The 22,483-nt window shown below is 43.1% G+C and overlaps 1 protein-coding gene across 1 annotated transcript; it reads right to left on the bottom strand.

Annotated features, from left to right (window-relative positions):
* Positions 1-3,721: 3,721 nt before the first annotated feature.
* On the bottom strand, positions 3,722-20,143 carry SUCLG1 (succinate-CoA ligase GDP/ADP-forming subunit alpha). The gene is made up of 9 exons (XM_066185387.1): positions 20,032-20,143; positions 11,423-11,526; positions 10,477-10,593; positions 9,767-9,979; positions 9,621-9,678; positions 7,232-7,315; positions 6,456-6,607; positions 5,730-5,918; positions 3,722-4,770 (listed from the first exon to the last, which is right to left on the bottom strand). The coding sequence occupies exons 1-9, from the start codon at positions 20,081-20,083 to the stop codon at positions 4,744-4,746; spliced, it is 996 nt and encodes a 331-aa protein (XP_066041484.1). The 5' UTR covers positions 20,084-20,143; the 3' UTR covers positions 3,722-4,743.
* Between the last annotated feature and the right edge of the window lie 2,340 nt (positions 20,144-22,483).

Below are 22,483 nucleotides of genomic sequence, written 5' to 3'. Positions count from 1 at the left end.
CACGAGCGTAGTGAGAACACCATGAGGAAACCAGGCAGGCTCTTTAACACCTCTCTCCAACTCATATAAAAGGATATGATCATTAATCAATTTAACACACAGAAAGAATAAAGTAGCGGTGGTTTGCTTCCATCTTTTATTTCTCCAGTACACTTTGAGTCCGAGTTCAGAGCAGGAACCAAACCCACGTTTTGGAGTCAAAACCTGCCACCTAGAGAGCAAAACAGCAAATGGAAAGGAACAGGCTTGGAGGCTGGTGGGGTTTTTTAAAGTAACTATCTCGTAATGTTACAGATGTGCTGGAAACTATAAATTTGCTGTTCTGTCTTTTACAGCAACAAAACAGGTTTTAAGAGACCCTCAATTATGTATCTGCACAGCACAGACATCGTTACAGGATACTGCTCCTACTCCCAGCACCAACACTGCTCTGTGTGGTTACTCATTACAGCACAGAAACATGGGTTTACTCCCAGTCCTAGAAATTTATGTGTTTCTGTAAACAGAGAGGCATCTCTTGCCTTTTCTTTTGAGATCACGTAACTGCTGCAGAAATAAAGTCAGATTTAATGAGAGTTTTTGGATGCTCCGAGTACCAGAGAATTCCCTGAGTCTGAGCCCTGTGAGTGAGCTATGGATGGTCAGCAGGTCCAACAAGTATCAGCTGGGACCTGAAACCACCAAAAAAAACCCCAACACAAAAAAATAACCCCAAACCTAACCAAACAAACAAAGAGCAACACACCATACACACAAAAGAATAAACAAACAAAACACAACCCTGATGCAACCCAGATCAAATTCCCTGAGGTTTTTAACTTGAGCAAAACTCTCAGATTTCCACTTCTAGGGAAATACCCTGTTTGCACCTCAAATTCAAATGGGAGGAGCTGACAAATTCCTTAAGAAAACTGAAAGTGTTCCAACATTTCTGAGTCAAGAAATGTTCCAAAATTGCTGACATTGATTTCAGGTCAATTCAACACTAAACTAAACTTAGAGATACAAGGAGAGGGGACATCCTGAAGTAACCTCTCCCTAACAATGGTACCTAACAGGTTTTAATTCCTGTATCGTAGAATCACCTCCATCACACATTCAGTCACAGGGATCCCTAGTTCATCATCCAGCCCAGGCAGGAAAGAAGGAAGAGGCAGGTAATTTCGCAATTGTGCATTTACCCTACACTGTGAATGAAACACCCTATCTACACCACTCACCTCAATCAGCCCTCTGTGAAAGGTCCTCAGAGCCTTGGAAGGGCTGCACAGAGCAAAGGTTGGACGCAATCAACCAATTCCCAAATATGCTCTTGCCTATAGCCTTAATTACAGACTAATTGCACCACCCTGAGCTGGGATATAATCTCTGATAGAGAAATACAGATTAACCTCTTATTCAGTAACTCAGGAAAAACAATTATTTAACAATATGGCCAGTAGCACAAAGCTCACTTAATTGCTACTGGAGTGCTGCAAGTTGATGTCCAAGAGATTTTTTTGTTTTGTTTTGGTGCTAAAATTTCTGCAAAAAACATCAAAGCTGGACTATTCCCTCTTCACCAGTATTTTCCAGTCATCCCAAAGCTTGAGGCTGCCTCAGCATTCCCAGCCCTGTACAGATGCTCCAGGAGGAATAGCCCACTGTGTACAACAATCAGAACCTGCTGCTGCTGCCAGTTATCCACAGCAGCACAGCTGATTCTTATTCTTTTTCTCTAGTTTTGTTAATAAACCTGTCTTTATACCCTTTTAAATTTTGAGCCTGCTTTGCTTTTCTCCTAATCCTATCTCACAGCAGAAATAGAGTAAATAATTCTAGCAGGCACTCAAACCATATTAATTTTGGGAAACAGAAATTGACGAACTTTAAACCACTACATAGTGCCACCTTCCAAAATCACCTGCAGGCTCCTGCCCATGGTATCAGACAGTCCTTCCTAGGAAAAGCTGTCATCTAATCCTAACCAGCAACAGGCAGCAGGAAAGGGAAGGTGAAGGTGATGGTAAACTGAGCAAATAGTCATGTTGGAGCACAAGATTTAATTCCACAGTTTCAACAAAATTGCTTTGAAACCATCAGCACAGAAGTCAGTCTGAAGTTCTTCAAATGTATCTCTCATGGCTCAGATCCTGGCATTTTCTGGCCCAGTTTGCACTGACACCTGGCTGCCACCCAGGGGATCCAATCAATAGAAAGTATTAGGGATCATCCAAAATCAAATATTGTCCAGTGAGAGAAAAAACCCAAGAGGGTCTACATTGTTCTCTATTTGTTGAAAAAAATCAGCATGGCAGTAAATTTCCCTGACCAAAATGAACCTCCAGGATTCATCTCTCAAAAGTGAAAGTGATTTATGGATTGACACCATTGTCAAGTGTAGATCAAGAAACACAAAAAGGACTATTTCATAAAATGCTATGGGAACACCAACATTGGCAGCATTTCTCTTGCACATAAAAAAATCCCTAGGTTATATCAGATTATAGTTATATGGGTTAACTACTAGGTTATCAAGTAGGAACAGCTTCAAGGCTTAACACTAATTTAAGTTTTGCCATAAAAAAAAAATAAATATACAATTTTCCAGATCACTCAAAATATTTATCCACAAGAACATATGGTACTAAACAGATGTGAATGTTTTCCAAAGAGACGCTGTCATTAATTAGCTGATATTTGTCAAGAGCACATTTTTAGGCAGCAAGAAAAAACTGTGCAGACCAAGCCTTTCTCTCAGAAAAGGTCAGGGTCCTTCCCCATATCCTGAGGGGACATCAGTGCCAGGTTAGTACAAACTGCTGCCCAGGCTGGAGCAGATCCAGGCAGCTGCTGAGCCACAGCACTGGACACTGCTGCAAACCTCAGAACCAGGGGTGAACTGCTAAACCCATCCTCATATCTCAAGACAGAAGGGTACACTTTCTCAGGGTGCAGCAACCATTGGAGTTTATAGCTGTCATCTAAAATGACTGGTGCCTCTAAAAGAGCTTCCAAGGAGCAGTCCCTAGCAGGAAACTCCCTCCTCCTCAGTCGTCCTGGAAGAGCAACTGTTCCAGGGATGAAATTGAGGCAGTTCATCACAGAGCGCTGCCCATCCCAAAGGGCACCAGCACAGCACTACCATGAGTTACTCTGATTATCAGGCTCATAAGAAGACTGGCTGCAATTCCCTGGCACTTGTTGCTGAGGAATTGCACTCTTGCACAGAGACAATTCAGCACTGCTATTTCTCTAAAGGGCACCTCTCGGTCTTTTTGCTCCATATTAAAACAGGCACCACCAGAAAACTGAGCAGATGTAGTTAAAAACAAAAACAAAAAACCCACAAAAAATAAAACAAAAAACAACAAAAAAACCCACCCTTATCTGGTGTCATAGGCTTTATCAAATGATTTACTGCTCAATGCTGCTTTCAGCTGTCCAGTGACAGGGCATCAGGTTCATTTCAGTAAATCACACTCAGGTGAACAATGCAGCACCTGGTCTCTGTGTCCCAAGGCCTGGATCACCTGGCTGATGCCAGACCATACATCAAGTGCATGAATACAGCTTCAGTGTGCAGAGGTACAACCTGTCCCTTATGCACTTCATCAAGGCTTAGCTCTAGGAGCTGCAAATGTCAGTATTGACACACCTGCTTGCTTCAGCAAGAGAAATTCCACAGGGATGAATTTGAGTAGGAAAACTAAGAACAGTTTTAAATAAATAACGACACGAGTTTTTGTAACAGCACCTTTATAGAACACAAGGTTAGCTTTAAACAAGTACCAGGTTACATGAACTTTCAGTCCTCTATATAAAGCAATCTGGGGTTTCAGTCCATCCTGATGAAACTTGCAACATTTATAGGCACAATACTTGGGCCATATCCACAGTAAAAAAAAGGGAGGTTCCATTACAGTGCTGGGAGTGGTTAACAAGGAGGTTACCTTATGTTATTTTCTGGAGAAAAATAATTCTCGTCCACTATGTCCCATTGTTACTTGGATTTCAGAACACAAGCGGTGCAATGCTAGTTAAGATAAAGTGGAAATTAGGGTAATGTCAGCTAAAGACCAAATTATCTTCACAGTTACAGACAATTTTGAATATATATTTTGCATGTGAAATTATATTGTTATCAATAACAACTCCATCTCTATACACAACAAACAGAATTCCTTGCCAGTAGAGGACTGCACTGTGCATGGCTAATCAGCCTTGAAGAGAAAGTCTGGACCTCAGGCATATCCAGCTACGTGGATCAACACCAATCCCTTCAGATCCAGCAGCTTTGGTTTAACAGACGGAAACTTTGGCCTATTGTTCAAAGGTACTGGCCAGCAACAAACGAGCAGGACTGGGCTTCTTAAAAATAAAGCCAAGTCTGGTATGTGCATAAAGTCAGTGCCTTGATCCTTAAAAGCAGCTCTACAAGCAACTTTACCTTAAAAAGGGGCAGTGCTTAAGTTACAAAAGGTTTTGTTTATGATGACCGAAGAAGCAGCTCTGCTTCAGGAATTCAAAAGATGGATCAGATTTAGTAGCAGATTTATTAATTTGCTGTGATTTACAACAGGGTGACAACGTCTGAAACAAGGAGACACCAAAACAGGTTTAGCCAGGAGGTTTATGGCTTCCGAGTCAAATTCATTGACCAACGTCAAGTCATTGGGGCAACTGAAGATTAACAGACAAAAGGAAAGCGGAGGCCGGGTGCTGCACTGGTGTTTTGGAGAGAGTATTCCAAAGTGTCTTCTCTTAGAGCAATTTCCTTTTCTCAAACTCCTGCAAAGAGCACACAGATGTTACCAGCAGGGAAAACAGAAAATGCTTCTATTATTCTTCTATTTCAAATTACTTTGTACATATCTTAGGAAATCTGATGTTAAGAACAAAAAATTGGTATTAAAAATTAAAATATACAAATATCATAAAGTGTGCAAGTTCAGGGGAAAGGACTCTGAGCATTCTCCCACCTCACATTAACAAGCCAGCTCTGAAAAGCCAGACTGTAGTCACTGCCAGACTGCAATGCTGTCAAGGAACCATTTGCTCCCAGACACAGCATAACGGGCTTGAAAAACACCAATTCTGCATCAGAACCGCAGCAGAACCCTTTCAGTAAAGGACTCAAGCCAGGGAAGCAACAAAATCAAGCTTTTCATTTCAGTAAAGAAAAAGCACAACAGAAGAAAGGAAGAATTCCACAGCAGCCTGTGGAGATGCTGTACTATACAGTCACCATAGGAAACAAAAAATACCTAACAGAGCTGAATTATGCATCTCCTCTAGCTGTGAAGCAATCCCTTTTTTGGATACAAATTAAGTAAAATGCAAATAATCCCACTGCACACCTCAGTTTTTCAGCATATATTCAACCATAACTCTGAATTATATGCCAAGGCTCTCCTTCCTCAAATACCCGACTTGGACATAATGTTCTCATATTTTACATTAATTCAGGCTCTTTGCATCCAGAAAACAATTTCAACAAGTAGCTACGCTTGAAAGCAGAATGTAATCTCTTCTCTATTTTGCAGCATTTACTTTTCTATAAAACAACATTAAATAAAACTGTGTGCACATATATTTTATGTAGTAATTTCAGTTTGTCCAACCAACAGAGTTCTTATGTTTAAGCAAGTTCAGAGCAACAGAGTATCTGGATAAGAGATGGACTCCCAGCTCCTATTCCCTCAGAAGGGGCTTCTTGCTCTGGATGAGGCAATGCCTGAGGAACCAACCTTGTACATGGTGCTGCCCAGCTGAGCAGGGGACATGCTGACCACAACCCCTGCACTCTGCAGGGCTGCAATCTTCTCCTTGGCTCCCCCCTTTCCCCCAGCAATGATGGCTCCAGCATGGCCCATCCGCCGGCCCGGAGGAGCCGTCAGGCCAGCTATGAAGGACACCACTGGCTTGGCCTTGGGGCCCTGGGAAGAGAGAAATGTGTCACACGGAGGAGGGTGAGAGGAAAAGCAGTTCCTTTCCAAATACAAATTGTTCATTTTGTATTTTTTCTTTAAATACCAACTCGCCAGGCAAAGTTATAAAACAGCCCACACAGCACAAAGAAGTGTGGAATACTTTCTCTCCTGATAATCATCATAAACCAGAAACAAACACAATCTTTAAATCTTTCTACAGACCCATGTATACTACAAAAAAAAAAAAAAAAAAAAAGTCACTACAAATATTGTTACAGGAATAAAATTCAGAAGTTGACAATTCTGTTCTCCAGTTCACACAACCATAGAATATGGCTGGAAAGACCTCTAAAATCACCAAGTCCAACCATTAGATTTAATCTGGACAACACTCTTATTCTCAACTCTTTTTCTTTAAAAAAAGCATGAGTTTTGGGGGTTTTTGTTAATAGAGATGAGGGACTGAACTGACTTTTCTTTGATGTGGCAAAAGAAGCTGGCTAAGTATGAAAGTGTCTGGAAGCAAAGTGTTTTAAGACTTACAGAATTATTTTCTTTCAAAAATGCTGCTGCATCTTCTTCAGCATTTCCTCCAATCTCCCCAATCAGTATGATCCCCTCAGTATGAGGGTCCTTCAGGAAGACATCAAGGCAGTCAATAAAATTAGTTCCATTGAAGGGATCACCTCCAATACCTAAAAAAAAAAAATTAAAACCACAAAAAGAAAAGTAACTCACAATAAAGACACTGCACTTACAACAGAAGTTTATAAGTAAATTTCAGCATGAGGAGTATTCCCAAAGGCTGATAAGACAGGCAGCTCTGAAGGCCCTACCCAAGTCAGAGTGTGTCAAATTCCTGCTCCAAGTACCTCCCCCACAATTTACAGAAAGCTTTGGTATCTGAATGTTCACCTTTCAAACCACAAACAAAATGTTATGGACACAGTAGGACCAAGACCCCAGCTCCACAATTTTGGTGTAAGAAAACTGAATTTACTTAACACACCCAACTAAATGCCTAAGAATGCCCTAATCCTTTATAACACTAAACTTCTTGGGACAGTCTGTTTCCAAATAGACGTCATTATTTGCTGGCAGTTCTCTGTTAAAAGCTGGTTTTAAGATTTCTATTAACTTTATGTGGAATTTATAACAGGGAAGGGCTGTACTCTTAAGAGCACATAGGGATCCCACTTCTCCACACAACTGCCATTCAGCAAATTCTACACTTGCAAAAAGGAATTATTTTGGATTTACGCTTGTGAAGAAAAAGCAGATTAGTCTAAGTCCAACAGGCTCATTCTGAGGGAACCTACCAATGCAAAAAGACTGCCCCAACCCAACTTGTGTTGTCTGATGAACAGCTTCGTATGTCAGGGTTCCAGATCTTGACACAATACCTTGAGGAAAGAAAAGAAGATAAACTTACCACTAACACAGCACATAACTGGAGACAGCTGTTCTTATAGTAATAAAAATCACCTCAACAAACAACATGAGATTCCAGGTTTTCCAGCTGTCCTTGCCAAAACACTCTGTAAGATTCTTTCTGTACTATTTCTTGTTTTTCACCTTTAGACACTTAACTGTCAATGAACTAAAGCTGCCCAGAAAGTCAGTAATATTTCTGTGACACTAAAGCCTTACCAGGAAAGAAAACTGAAAAGCAAATAAAAGAACATACTCCTTATCTTGTATCTGAGTAACTGATGTACTGGACTTGAAACAGAGTTGAAGTTCAAGAGTTAACCAAAGAATTCTGTATTAATCACATCCCCAGTATGACCAGGCACGCAACAGATCTTCCAGAACAGAAAAATGCTGCACAAATGCAAATTATCACTATTAAAGTATTTGTTGCTGCATTACAGAACACATCTAGCATTTACATTACAATATCACAAGAGACCACAACCCCAGTTTTAAATTCAGGATGGAAGGTAGCACAGAGCTTAGATGCAGGGGCAAAATATTTGCATGGCTTTTTCTTCATTTTTTCAAGTCAAGACTTCTGTGAACACTACAAAAGAAAATGCTTTCAGGAAAAACAGACATCATCTCCCATCTACTTCAAGCCATATAACAAGGAATATAACACATACATTCCATGAACAGAGGAGAAAATACACCACTAGACTAAGAACCTTAATTTTATCAACACTTTATATTGTTGCCCAGCACAGGGTTTTTTCCTTGCTATGTTTGCAAAGGCCTCCCTGTTTACCACTAGGATCAGATTGCCTCAGAGAAGCTACAGATGAAAGTTCAAAGACTGTGGCTATTTTTATACCTTGCATCACAGTTTATTCAGATGATTATTGGATGCCTCACAGTAATAGAAAGCTGGAAAGCACATCACCAAAGGTCACACATTAGATGAAACTGGGAGGGTGGCAAATCTGCATTTTTATTCCTTGATTCCTGGATCACCATTGGAAACATTTCCAGCAATGGCAGAGCTCCTGGATTCAAGATTTTAAATATTCTTTTGCACCTGATATGCCTTGCATTCAGATTCTAATAGCTTGTGACTGCAACACATTTCTTGAATATATTTAGAAAATCTGAACAGAACTTTGATTCAGAAGGGACCTCAGGGCAACACTGGTTGATGTTACCTTTTACAGTCACAGAGCAATGTCTCAGTGGTTTTTATAAAGGGCATAACTGCAGCCATTTGATTTTTCAATTTCAGGTTTATGGGTACTTGTGAAAGCCGCAGGTGGAACATATCTTGGAACATGAATGTTAACACATCTTCCAGCATTCCCTAGGTGCAGTCTATTCTCAAGTCAGCAGAGATAGCTCCTCACACTAGAAGAGTCCCTGTAGTTCAACAGCATTGAACAGGCTTTCCCACAATAAACACACTTTCCATCAAAAGAAATGGTAATGCTGTAAAGGGTACTACTGTGCTCAAGTGAAACTGGTTACCTTGCTGATAGGCAACAGCAGCATGTGCTGTTTACAACAATATTTCTGAAGCTCTACCTAAGTACAAAGGTACATTTCAGAAGATTTTTTTCTACAGCTCCTGAACTGCATTATTTGAAAAAAAAATCAAGTTGTTATTTCTATAGTTTACAACAAGGAGCTGACAGAAGTCAGGACAAGAGACTTGCATGTAGCAGGGTGTGTAACTCACTACACGCAGGAGTGTGACCAACACTGATTATGAACAAGTCACTGCCTTCCTATCCTTTACAACACTGCCTGAAAATTGGCTATATTTGTTACTTCCACTTGTGATGGTTTCATAGTTGTCTAAATTATGTTCTAAACTTGTCTGTAGTCTCTTCTCTTTGCTGTAGTACTGACATGACTAGAAGAGTAGGATACCAGTTCCAAGCAGCCAAGCTGCTGGAAGGAATAGAGGAATAGTGTGAGGAGATCTTAACATTCTCGTCCCAAGAAAAATGGAAGTTTCCTCAAGGTTCTCCTTTGAGGATATCAAGTCAATCATTACCTACAGGAATTCCCAATTGCTTTACCTCTACCATCCGCACCCTGTGTCTACTATGGAAGATTCCCAGTTTGGGCTTTCAGGATTGATAATGCTAAAATTCACATACAAACTGAGGACAGACAAGCTGTCCCACAGTATTATCAACTCTCTCCAGGGCAGGATGTGCCTTGCCTCATGAGGAGGAAGGCAAGAACACCAAACTTGTGTTTTAGATGACGCATAAATATTCAAAAACTCACCAATTCTTCCTTTCTTGTGAATGTGACCAGGCATGATACCAATTTTACATTCTCCAGGCTAAGGAAAGAGTGGGAGAAGTCAGATGGAACGTTCAAACCACCACTAGGAACAGTTCAGCCTTGGACCAAAGCCAGAGGTCACTTACATTGATGACCCCGGGGCAGTTGGGGCCCACCAGCCGGGTCTTGTCCTGCCGCAGCAGCCTGTGCTTGACCCGCACCATGTCCTGCTGAGGGATGCCCTCAGTGATGCACACCACCAGGGGCATCTCTGCATCGATGGCCTCGTTGATGGCAGCAGCAGCAAACGGGGGAGGGACGTAGATGACACTGGCTGAAGCACCTGTTTGTTCTTTGGCCTGCAACAAAAAACGCACCATGTGTTTAGTGGGGCTGAAGAGAATGTTTGACAACAAGTCGTTTAAAAGACAGCCAGTCTCAGGCATGAATTAAGGATATGTATCAATCTACTGTAATCTAAGCAAGTGTTAAATTCCCTGAGGATGGGACACAACAAGGGAACTGAGAACTGACCACTGTCTGGAAAGGATCTGCCCCATAATCACCATCATAAATACCCCTGCATAAAAGTTTGCTAAGTATTCATCATGCACAGCAGAATCAATCAGAAACTAGCTGCACTCATGAAGCAAATGTACCCAGACTCTGTGAACATCACAGTGGAAGACAAACTTGTGCCTGATCACCCTGAATGCTCCCTCTTTTACAAGGCTTCTATTTCACTCTTGGTCCAGTGACGTCCACAGCTCAAATATTTGTCTCTCCAGTATGAGCAATGAAATAAGGAGCCCTTCAGCTTTAAACTCTGTGCCCTCCAGTCACTGCTGCAAATTACCTCCTTCACAGAATTAAACACAGGCAGACCTAGATGAGTTTTTCCCCCTTTCCCTGGAGAAGTTCCTCCAACTAGATTGGTGCCATAGTCCAATGCCTGCTGGCTGTGAAAGGTGCCCTGTGAGAGAGAAAATAAGTAAAGTTAGAAGGCACATAATAACAAATAAAGTTAAACAAAAAGTTTGATGTTATCTGTAATTCTGAAAGCAATTTATGTCACTGAAATTTGCAAAGAGAAGGAAAGTTTTCACTACATATATATTTAATCAGATATTTTGGAGAGTGCATCCAAACGTTTTAAATGAATTTGGAATATGCTAATATGCTCCTTTTTTTCCATCAGAGCACTGTAATTTCATGCTAAAGGGTATTCTGTTGTTTGCTGCTAACACATCTGCAGACACAGCACAGTTTCTTTTCCACATCACGTCTGGCAGATGACAAATACTACAGTGAAACAGAAGAAATTAGCATGCTCATCCATGACTAGCTTTTTTTACAAAACCAGCCTTCTCTGCCTACAAATGTGTAAAAGACTGAATCTGAGAAAATTATTAAATATCCTGAAGTAAAAACAGAAATTTAATTCACAGGCATTGATATTGAAATGCATTTGTGAAAGAAACACTTCAAAAATGGGCCGGTTTTTGCTGGTTTTTTGCAAACGGCCTTTTACAAAGAAACTCTTTCAGCTGTATGCAATATGAAAAACAAAAATGAAAAGCACCATAATAGAGATGACTCAAAACCAACTCTCAAGCTTGTGCACAAGTATTTGGACCAAAGAATGTAAACTACAGTGCTGAAGGGACCCTCCTGATGGTGAAGGAAGTCCAGCTTCCTATCAACACAAAGGCAGTATACAATCCATTTCATATATCATTATGTTTCCGAGCAATTATCTTTCTGATTGAAAGGCTGATAGAAGAAATGATTAATAAACATACCTGTTTGCCTGTAAACCCCTGACAGATAACCTTTGTGTTTTTGTTAACATACAGATTTTTCCTGGACGCTGTGTAGGAGCAGTGCCTGACTCCATTCTGTTGAACTGCAGAGAAAAGAGAGCACAAACCATTAATCCACTCCTTTGGTAGACTCTGAGTCAAAAAATGTCCTACCAAGTAAGTGCATATCAATCAATGCTTGTATCAAAAAAACCTTGAGCAGCTCATGTTTTCAAAAGCAGCTCTGAAGCCTCACTCAGTGCTTGTCATTCTAAGACATAAAACACCTGTAGCTCACCCTATTATGCTGATTACACTATTTACTAGAAATTAGGAGAGGTTTCTCATATTCAGTACTGATATCAGGATTCCTCCTGACAGACAGAAACAACATCTTAAACACTGCTTTCATTTGCAAACAAGCATATTTTTATCTTCTCAGATATTCTGCAGAGTGACAAAGCAGAACTCAAATCCCCATATCCAGAGGCTGTTACAACACTGGTACTATGTGACACCTGCTTTGAACAGAGCACAGTCCAGAGCAGACAACAAGAGACACTGAGGAGCTCGAGGGTCCCTCAGCCCAGGAAAAACCTGATGCCAACTAAGACAGGCAGCAAGAGATCTTTTTCAACAGATTCCTAGATATGGCATCAGTGCTGCACACTCATTTGGGCTTGTGAGGAAACACAGCTCTCGATACTCCACTAGAGTGATTTTTAATTTATTTCTCACAATTCTGGTGCTGAAAGAAAACAACACACCACAATTGTAGAAAAAGAGCACAGTGTGTGCTGGCAACAAAAAGCCAAGGGGAATGACTGCATCTGTGCTGAAGGGAAAGGAATGATGACAGCAAATGTACAGAGTGTTACCACAGAAGAAAGCTTGAGATGAGAAGGGAGAGAGCTTCTGGTATAAATAGGTAGCACATCTAAGTTTATTACCATATGCTTTGTCAAACACCAGTCTTGAGGGGATCAAGACCAACCTACTCCCTCCAAGTGTTTGACATAAAAACCTTAATTTATAATTTATACATAGAGTGAACCTGGGAAGGCACAATCCTAATACAGGATCTTCAACATATACACCAATATGTTACAATTTACCCCTTTAGCTCTTTTAAAACTTCAGCAACTAAAACTTAAAAAAATAAACAGTGAAATTGAAATCAAAGTAACAGATCCTGAACCATGGTCCCCAGACTGTTCCATATACATACTCATGCACGTCTGAACAGGGGAATTTTTTTTTTCTTTTTAGGAAGGGAGTAAAAGCTTTTAAGGAGAAAGAAGTAAAAAAGTATTCTTATGATAATGCACAGAAATTGTTAAGATGCATTATTAAATTAGTATAACAACAGAATTTCTGTGGGTTAGTAAATATGCAGAAACTTTTTAAAACCCACATACACACACATTTCCATCACAGAGCTACACAGTTCTCTCTTGCCAACTAAAATTTTGTGCTACACTGCTTTTATGCTTTAGTTGTATTCAAAGGAGTGAACAGAAAAACCAAAACATGCCAGAAGCAGCCTACACACCTCAGTGCTATTGCTAAACCCAAAGTCCTTACTCTGTTCTTAGAAAGTGCTGGCAAACCCAGGGTTTAACTCCAGCCACCTTCTGCTGTTCTCTAAGGAGCTGCAGCAAATCCTCAGGTTCACATGGACACAAAGTAAAACTCCATACAGAAAGGCAGAGACTAGGATGCAGTAAACTTTGTAAGAGAAGTGGCAAAAGTGCACTTCAGCTCAGTGACCTGCAAGGTTTTAACCTAAATCACAACAAATCCTGTTGCAGAATTCATTATGCCAGGAAATACAAAGCAGTCACAGACAAAATCCATGCGTAATCCCCAGGAAAAGCCATAAAGAAGCCAATTGTATCTCGGGCTGCATCCAAAGCAGGGTGGGCAGGGTGAGGGAGGGGATTCTGCCCTGCTCAGGTGAGACCTCACCTGCAGCTCTGGGGCCCAGCACAGGAAGGATGTGGAGCTGCTGAAGTGAGTCCAGAGGAGGGAAGGAAGTTGATGAGAGGGATGGAGTTATGAGGAAGCTATGAGGAAAGGCTGAGAGAATTTGGTTTGTTCAGCCTAGAAAAGAGGAACCCTTGGGGTGACTCAATGAACTTACAGAAAAGATGGGGCAAGACTATTGACAAGGGCATGTAGTAACAGGACACGGGAGAATGGCTTCAAAGTGAAAGACAGCACATTTAAATTGGATATTAGGGAAAAAAAAACCTGTACTCTGAGGGTGGTGAGGCCCTGGCACAGGTTGTCCAGAGCTGTGGCTGCCTCATTCCTGGAGTGTTCCAGGCCAGGCCGAATGGGGCTTGGAGCAATGCGGGCTAGTGGAAGGTGTCCCTGTCCATGGCAGGGGGGCTGAACAAGATTATTTTTAAGGTCACCTTCCGACCCAAACCATTCTGTGATTTTATGATTTTATGAAAATATGTCTAAGGCTGAGATTTAATGAACAAGGCTACCAGGCTGGCTGTGGGAGGGGAGAGAGAAGCCACTGCTGCAGAAGACAGCACAGAATGATCTTTGTCCTCAGCTGAGGACTCGGCCTTCCTAGGCAGCACCTCAATGAACTCAAAGGCACATCTGGAGAAGAGCAGCCTGCCTCCAGCAAAGGAAAGGCAAAACAAAAACAGCAACAGCTGGAATGCTGGTCAGGAGAGCAGGGAATCAATCCCCCTGAGCCCAGCCACTCAGGCTTATCCCTCATGGTCATGAGATGTGCCTGGGTGAAAGCCAACCCTGAGGACTGCAGAGGATGATCTCCCTTGGGAAGGAGCTGTTACAGTCCTTACCACCAGCAAGGCCTTAGGGAGAACACTCCAGGCTTCCAGGAGAATGGCAATGACTGTTTGAAAATGGGCCTGCAAGGCAAAAGAACAAACAGGCAACATAAACTGATTCAGATCTGAGTTTTACAGAGTCTGTGCCCAACCACTGACAAATCCACCTGCAAAGTAAAAGAGGGATGCTTGCCAGCCACATATCTGCCACTGAGCAATTTCAGTGCTTGGAAAAAAATAAAAATAAAAATCACAGAATGGGTCAGGTTGGAAGGGATTACAGTGGGTCAGCTGGTCCAGCCTCTCCGCACAAGCAGGGTCATCACACAGCACACTGCACAGGATTGTGTCCAGACGGCTCCTGAATATCTCCACTGAGGGAGACTCCACAGTCTTTTTGTTGTTGACAAACTGACAAATAGTCACATTTCTCTACACCTTACAGCAATTCTACACTCCCAGTTTAACTGTTCATTCCAGATACACTTTCATGCATTTATAACATTGCACAAAAATGTTTTTGAAAGCTCAAGTTTGTCAATCCACCATTTTCAGAAGACTGTATAAATATATTTTTCAAGGATAAAAAGCTTTTGAACATTTTCTAAACTATCAAAAAAAAAATAGGCACTGATACCTAAAAAGCAGCTTAGAATTTAAGCTTTGTATAGATTTACCCTTGAAAACCGTATGTGCTTCTTACATTATTGTATGGCCTTCCTTCAGAGAAAACACAGCTGGTTCAAAAATCATGATTTGAGCCATTTGCTGTCTCCAGAGACAGGCAGCTTAGCACGGGCAAATGTCTGGAGAGCAAAATATTTTTGAAGTGATTTATGGAAAAAAAAAGTCCCAAAAAATCACCTTGCAGTCTCTGGGCTGGATGAGTCTGAGTTTTGGGGGTTTTTAAAGTGGCTTGATACAGTTCTGTCCTTCTGCTCCTGGCCCTGCCTGCAGCAGCAACGTTGGCCCCAGTTATCAGCAGAGTGGGAGCAGCAGGGCCATGGGTCAGGATGAGGTTCTGCTCCACGTGGCACAAACAGCAAGTCCTGGGTGCAAGCAGCTGGCAATTTCAATAGCTAAGACAGATACAAGATGAGAAGGAAACAGGTGGAAAGTGGAAATGGCATGCCCAAGTTCACAGCAGGTATGAGTCAGAAATAGAAGCAAAGTCTCAACTTCCACTTAGGATCTGCTTCACAACTTCCAAACCCATCCAGACAATCGATTTCACGAAAAAAAAAAAAAAATCTGGGTGCTTAGGTGTAAATGCATGCTGCTTCATGAAGACTGGGGGCCAAAAAAAAAAAAAAAAATTAAAACCAAAATGCTCTTCAGCTGTGAACCAGCAAGGCTAAACCCATTGATGACGCTATTTTAATGCTCACATCTAAATTACAGGCCAAGTTACAAAGGTGAAGACTCCAGATGAAGTCCTAGAGCATAATGACAAGTCCTATCAAATCCAATTCTTCCCAAAAGCACAGGGGAAACGTTATATTTTGTCAAGTCATAGTTCTAAGACTGGACATTACCAATCATTACCATGGCCAACAACCAAGACCTGTAACAGACCTTTAGAGAAAGTGTATTAAAAATAAAATAAGAGACTGGACAATCCTTCCCAGGCATATCGTTCATTTCTGCCCCACCCCTGTTCAGTTTGTGGTTTAAAAATAAAGTTATACAAATAACAAGATGCATTTATTTTGGCTTTCCAGTACTTTAACTTCTACATAGCTAAAAAGTGAGATGTTCTTTGGCAAGAGCCTACTTTGGTCCACTGTACAGGAAAACCAAGCAATTATAAAAACTGCTCAAGTACCCAACCCCTACTGTCTCAGGGGAGATTTGAAAAGCAGTATCTAAATTTAGCAATGGGGCATAAGCCTGTGTATGGAACACCAGCTGTTTTACAGTCAAGAAACCTTATTAGAAACTAAGGGACAGAGTTACTCCAGCACCACACACTGCTGCTGGTTACTCTGGCATTTCCAGGCAACAAGGTCCCAGCCAAGAGCAGAACTCACTGCAGTACAAATAACTGGGAAATCCACCTCATTTACCTCTTAGGAAAAAAGCTCACAATCCCTAGGCTCAAGCAGGACTTAAAGATCAGTTGTGTATTACAATTAACAAGCCTTTCTAGAAAAAACCCTATTATTTATCATGGAGTCCAAACAGGAATTTACACGTTTAAAAGCAAACTGATCCATTCACAAGGTACGTTAAAGCACACAGGGAATTTAAGTACCATTTACACTGAGCTTTCAGGCCCTCCTTGAGCAGCAACACCTCTGAGGCACAAATCTCATTTAAAACAATGCAACTCAAGCTACATTCCATGGAATCATAGAATGGTTTGGGTTAGAAGAGACCTTTAGAGGTCATCTAGTCCAAGCCCTTCCCTGTTTGGGAAGTGCAAACCAGGGGACAGCGCAGATACTAAAGGCTGAATCTCTTCTTCATCCAAACTATACAAAGCTCAAAACTTACTGTTTTCAGGGCTTCTTGTAAGATTTCCTATGGACCCAAATCCAATCAAAGTGTCTCCTTCTTAACCATATCTACCCCCCCAAAAATAAAAATAAAAATAAAAATAAAAATAAAAATAAAAATAAAAAAAATTTGTAAGCTGAGGTAACATCTGAGGCTGCTCATAAAACAAGCCCAAGATAAAAGCAAGGTGAAACAGCAGATTCCTCTCCACAATGACCTGAGCTGACAGCTACTCTGCCAGAAGACTGAAATTCTTCCTCAACTGCTCCTTGACATAGGCACAGAACTCGGAGACGATAAAAGATACTCCTTTTCTGTTCTATAACCTATGTAAGGAAAGAAGAAAGCCTTAGAAATCATAGGAGCTTCCATGTAAGTAGGGAAAACGGAGGCCAAAGCAGGGGAAGCTCAGGGAAAGACTGAGGTATGAGGAATGCTACTTAAACTGCTGTCTTTTTTTCTACACACACATCCCAACCCCCCCCCTTTATCTCCCATCAGTTATGGGACTTCAGCTTGCTCCTCGGAATTCCTTTCAATATTTTCTACACATTTAATTTACATTTTTATGACCACCTCTTTTCTCCTTCCTCTTCTGACAAATGCAAGGCCTGAGGAAGACACAACAGGAACAGTTCTGGGGAGCTCCTGACAATCCAGAAGACCGTGAACCTATCCCCAGAACTCACACCTGAAGTTATCAGTTACAGTAGCAGAAGATGCTCCTTGATGACAAAGAAGCCTTCATGCTATAAGGGTTTGCTCAAAACACCTTACTCCTTTGTTTAAGAGAATTATGCACTCTTATGCACACTTTTCAGCCCCCAGGTTCTCTTCTCTCGCCCTTCCCTTGCCAAATTCCTGTTAATTATGGAAACCCAGATCAGTGACCATGAAACAGGAGTTGAGGAATTAAGTAAATTAATCAGGCTGCAAAGGGCAGAGGCAATGCCTACACTGCACCCATCACATGAAAACAAATCTAGGCCTAGTGGGAAATGACATTTAGAAAAATTTCAGTTCTTTCAACACATCTTTCTTTCCTAATTAAAGTCTCTCTGCAGTACAAACCCTCTGTTTCTTGTAAGCCAGGCTGCTTTTCCCCAGGTATCCTCCACCAAGAATGTGAGCAGGTAGAGGTTTGTGAGCTTTTCTCCCTCTACTGTTGACATAAAAACAATTAAAGAATTCTCCAGTTTGGGTTGTTATTTCTGCAGCAATCCTTTGCCAGGGTTACTCACATAATTACTATAATCTTTTAATCTAAGGGCTCTCCAAAGCCTTCTAACACATCCAGGACATGGAATCCCTAATCCTGGCTCTCCAGTCAGTTCAGATGCCTACAAAAACTCAAGGGTATACGGACAAGCACAGGTCTCTCCTGATTCTGGTCCATACACCAGCAGTGCTCTGAGCTGACCTTTGAGCAGCACTCACCATTCATTGACAGATTTCATACGCCATTTCCACAACTTCCTGATCTCAGCCTCAGGGATACACACCCTGCATGTTTCCCAAAGCAGTGCACCAACAAAAACAAGGTTTGCACCTCTTGTGCAACAGAACACACTGGACACTCATGATTTCAAATCACTAAGAGAAGCAGACATTGTTAGTGAAAATGTATGTACAAAGCCCACATTTAAGGTTTCAGCAGTCTTTAAAGAGTATCAGACCAAGGATTTCCAATGAAGGACTACTTCATCTTGCAGGAGTTTCTGTAAAAAACTTCATGAACAGCTGCAAAAAGACACTTCTTGAGTCGCCTAAGATTTCTTCCTCCTTTCTACCCCTCAAAGTAATTTTAATAACTGTTCCCTGAATCTCTCACTGCTATTTGTAAAGGGAACAATGTGGGGTTTTAACACATAAAACTGGACCCAAGAGCAGCTTTGCTGGGAATATAAATTAAACTAAATTGGAAGGTGCTACATTCCCATCTGTTCCTCTCCATCAGAACCAATTCTTAATGGGCCCAGGGGAGCCAATTCAAAAAGCTGAAGTGGCAGAAATTAACAGCATAAATAGTTTTCTGATCCTGTTTGTGGAGAAGAGGCAGGAATGGATACCCACCTGGACAGCAGGTGTGCCACAGGAACTACTCAGATCAGCCTGTGGCTGTGAGATCACATTACCTTACCTGCAAGTCACCATCCCACTGAGACAAAAACACTGTGTGTGCAGTCAAATGAGGTAGGTTTAAGATTGTTCATTCATTTTCAGCTACAAGAACCACATTAATGCACAAATTCCTCTGCTTAGATTTCTAGTAACTGCTCTTGTGCCTGGACATACCCACACTGATCTCACAGAAGGGTTTGGGTTGGAAGGGACCTTAGACCATCTCACTCCAACCCCATGCCATAGTCTGGGACACCTTCCACTAGACCAGGTTAATCCAAGCCCCATCAACCTGGCCTAAAACATGTCCAGGGATGGGGCAGTCACAGCTTCTCTTGGAAACCTGCTCCAGTTTCCTCACTGTAAAGAACTTCTTCCTAATATCCAATCTAAACTTACTCTCTTTTGCTTTGAAGCCACTACCCTTGTTCTATCACTACAAGTCTCCACTTCAAGAGGATGCAGCCAAAAAAAAAAGCACGGAAAGACATTAAAAGGAGGGGAAAAAAAAAAAAAAAAAAAAAAAAAAAAAAAAAAAAAAAAAAAAAAAAAAAGAGGGAGAAAAGCACTTTATTTTCCATTGTGATGTTCAGAACAACACAAATGTTTCAAGCTGAAGTACTAGTCTCAGAATGCTCGTGTTCTCCACAAAGGGAAGCCTGTAACCTTATTCTTGGCACCAAAAAGAAATTTACCACAGGGTAATTCAAGGCCCTCCAGAGGCCTCCCGCCCTCCCAGTGACCAGCCCCAACCCTACGGGCTCCCTCGACCCTTGCCCTTTGGAGTCTTCCCGGGGCTACAACGCCGGGAACAACCACTCCGTGCCCCCACGCGTGCGGCCGCCCCCCCTCCACGGGAAAACTTCCCACTACATTCACAAACAGCTCCTCGCAGGCGGCCGTGCCCCCGTCCCGAACGGGGCGATGCTGCCCCGCTCCGAACGCCCAGCGAGGGCGGAGCAGCGCCGGGAGCAGCGCCGGGAGCAGCGCCGGGACCCGCGGGACGGGACCCCCGGGGCCGCCCCGAGTCCCGCCCCGGTGCCCGCGGGCCGAGCGCGCCCGGCCGCGCTCCGCCGTGACCTTGCCCGGCCCCTGCCCTGCCCGGCCCGCCCGGGCCCCGGCGCTGCCCGCGGCCCCCGCGGTGCGGCCGGGAGGGCTGGTCCCGGTACTCACGGCGGAGGAAGCGGCCGAGCAGGCGGGCGACGGCGGGGCTGCAGCGAGACATCGTCCAGTCCGCAATGACGGCGGCGGCGGCCCCGAGCTCGGCCCGCCCCGGCGGCGGAAGCGGCTCCGCGGGGCCTTGTGGGTGTTGTAGGCACGGGGGCCATGAGGGCGGGGAACGGCTCCGGGATCACCGAGTCCAAGCCGCGACCCGGCACCGCTACGGACACGTCCAGTCTGTCCTCAGACACCGCCAGGGACGGTGACTGCGAGGAGCTGTTGACTCGCTCGAAGGCAGGGAAGCCCTGCAGAGAGACCTCCACAAATGAGAGGGCTGGGCAATCACCAACCGTGTGAGGTTCAACCAGGGAAAGTGCCGGATTCTGCAGCTGGGATGGAGCAACCCTGGATGTACAGACAGATGGGGAATGAGGGGCCGGAGAGCAGTGCCAGGGAAAGGGACCTGGGGGTCCTGGTCGGTGGAAAGATGAACATGAGCCAGCAGTGCCCTGGCAGCCAGGAGGGACATCCCTGTCCTGGGGACATCAGGCCCAGCATCGCCAGCCGGGCAAGGGAGGGGATTGTCCTGTCTGCTCTGGGCTGGGGCAGCCTCACCTCGAGTGCCGGGGGAGCTTTGGGTGCCACAATATCAGAAAAACATTAAACAATTAGAGCGTGTCCAAAGGAGGGCAACAAAGATGGTGAAGGGCCTTGAGGAGAAGCCGTGTGAGAGGCTGAGGGCACTTGGCCTGTTCAGCCTGGAGGAGACTGAGGGGAGACGTCATCGCAGTTACAAATTCCTCATGGGAGGAAGAGGAGGGACAGACACTGATCCCTTCTCTCTGGTGACAGTGACAGGACCCAAGGAATGGCCTGAAGCTGTGTCAGGGGAGGTTTAGGTTGGATATCAGGAAAAAGGTTCTTCCCCCAGAGGGTGGCTGGGCACTGAACAGGCTCCCCAGGGCAGTGGTCACAGCACCAGCCTGGCAGAGCTCAGGGAGTGTTTGGACAATGCTCTGGGGCACAGGGTGTGACTCTGGGGGATGGTGCTTTGCAGGGCCAGGAGCTGACTGGATGATCCTTGTGGGTCCCTTCCAACTCAGTTTGTTCTGTGATTCCATGACTCCATCACCTCACAGAATCACCGGATGGGTCAGGTTGGGAGGAACCGCAGTGCATTACCTGGTTGAGCCCGTGACATCAGCTGCCTCCAGAAACACGTCCTGTAAATATAACCAGTACAAATAACTGTGCATTTATGGGCATACATGGGGTAGGGAGAGCTGTGGGAGTGGGTCAAAACAAAGTATTGCTTTGGAACAAAAATAAGCAAAGTCATACTCTGATTTCTTCCTGATTTATTAATTAATCATATCCCTAAACCTGAAGCCAGAAGGAGACTGTAATGAATGAAGTATCCAGATGTTAAGCTTCTTTATGAGATATAGATTATCCCCTTAGAACACACACACATTGATTTTATAAGGAACACCCCCACTACTAGATGATTTATACCTGGATCCATTTCCAAATCAATTTTTCCTTAAGGCTTTCACTAAGACTCTTGTGGAGATTATAGAATTTGAGTTAGATGCCAATGCACTGTCATTCTGTATACAGAAACATTTTACTGTTTTAGTGTTTTTAACAGGACCATGTAAGATGAGGGTAGAGGTTGTTGGTTTGATGGTTTGTTATTTTTTAAACCTCAGTAGCAAAAACATCTCAGTTCTTTGCATTCAAAACCTTACTGCGTGTAGAGTCTTTTGATTGTGTAATTAACAAAAGTACAAGGTCTTCATCACTCTAACTGTTGAAGTTTCAGGGTATGGAAACAAGCTGTACGATATCTAATTGGCCAGACATACATGAAATTGAGGAAAAATAAACTTATTTTCAGTTGTTTTAATGCAGTGGTTTGGTTCCTGTCAGAGAACACTCTGTCCCACCAACATTAATTTTGATGATTTATTCAACTGCCTAGGAACAAACCATTCAGCCCAGGGAGAAACAATGCAGCAATTATCAACACTCAGGTAGCAGTGACAGGGGCTGCCTCACAAAGCTCAGGTCAGACCCAGTTCTAGTGGGGTAACCAAAGGACTGCTCACTGTCCTAGGACTGCAGCCCTTTATGCCACAAACATTGTGGTGAGCTTCCCACCAGGCAGAAATCCTTCATGAATAATCTTGTTGCCCAGAAAAGCTGTCAATTCCCCATCCCTGGAAGTGTTTGAGACCAGACTTGATGGGGCTCTGAGTAGCCTGGTCTAGTGGGAGGTGTCCCTGCCTATGGCAGGGGGTTGGACCTAGATGGATTTTAATATCCCTTCCAACCCAAACCATTCTGTAATTCTGTGGCAGGAGTCACACACTTGGTCCATGTGATAAACTCAGACATATTAAAAAACTTAAGGTTGTGTTCAGCTTGGTGTCTGTACAAACTACACAGTTGTTACAGCCAC

This window comes from Chamaea fasciata, unplaced genomic scaffold (genome assembly GCF_029207755.1).
Source record: "Chamaea fasciata isolate MVZ Bird 193981 ecotype frontalis unplaced genomic scaffold, bChaFas1.0.hap1 SCAF_6, whole genome shotgun sequence".
In the NCBI taxonomy this organism is placed as follows: Eukaryota; Metazoa; Chordata; class Aves; order Passeriformes; family Sylviidae; genus Chamaea; species Chamaea fasciata.
Note: the sequence above shows the minus strand (reverse complement) of the source record. Positions and strands in the feature narration are given on the sequence as shown.

Coding starts and splice junctions, on each gene's coding strand:
- SUCLG1 (XM_066185387.1), bottom strand. CDS start 20,083: ATGTCTCGCTGCAGCCCCGCCGTCGCCCGCCTGCTCGGCCGCTTCCTC. Junction 11,527..20,031: donor GCTCGGCCGCTTCCTCCGCC/GTGAGTACCGGG, acceptor TTTTCTCTGCAG/TTCAACAGAATGGAGTCAGG. Junction 5,919..6,455: donor TTTTGAAAGAAAATAATTCT/GTAAGTCTTAAA, acceptor CTCTCTTCCCAG/GGCCCCAAGGCCAAGCCAGT.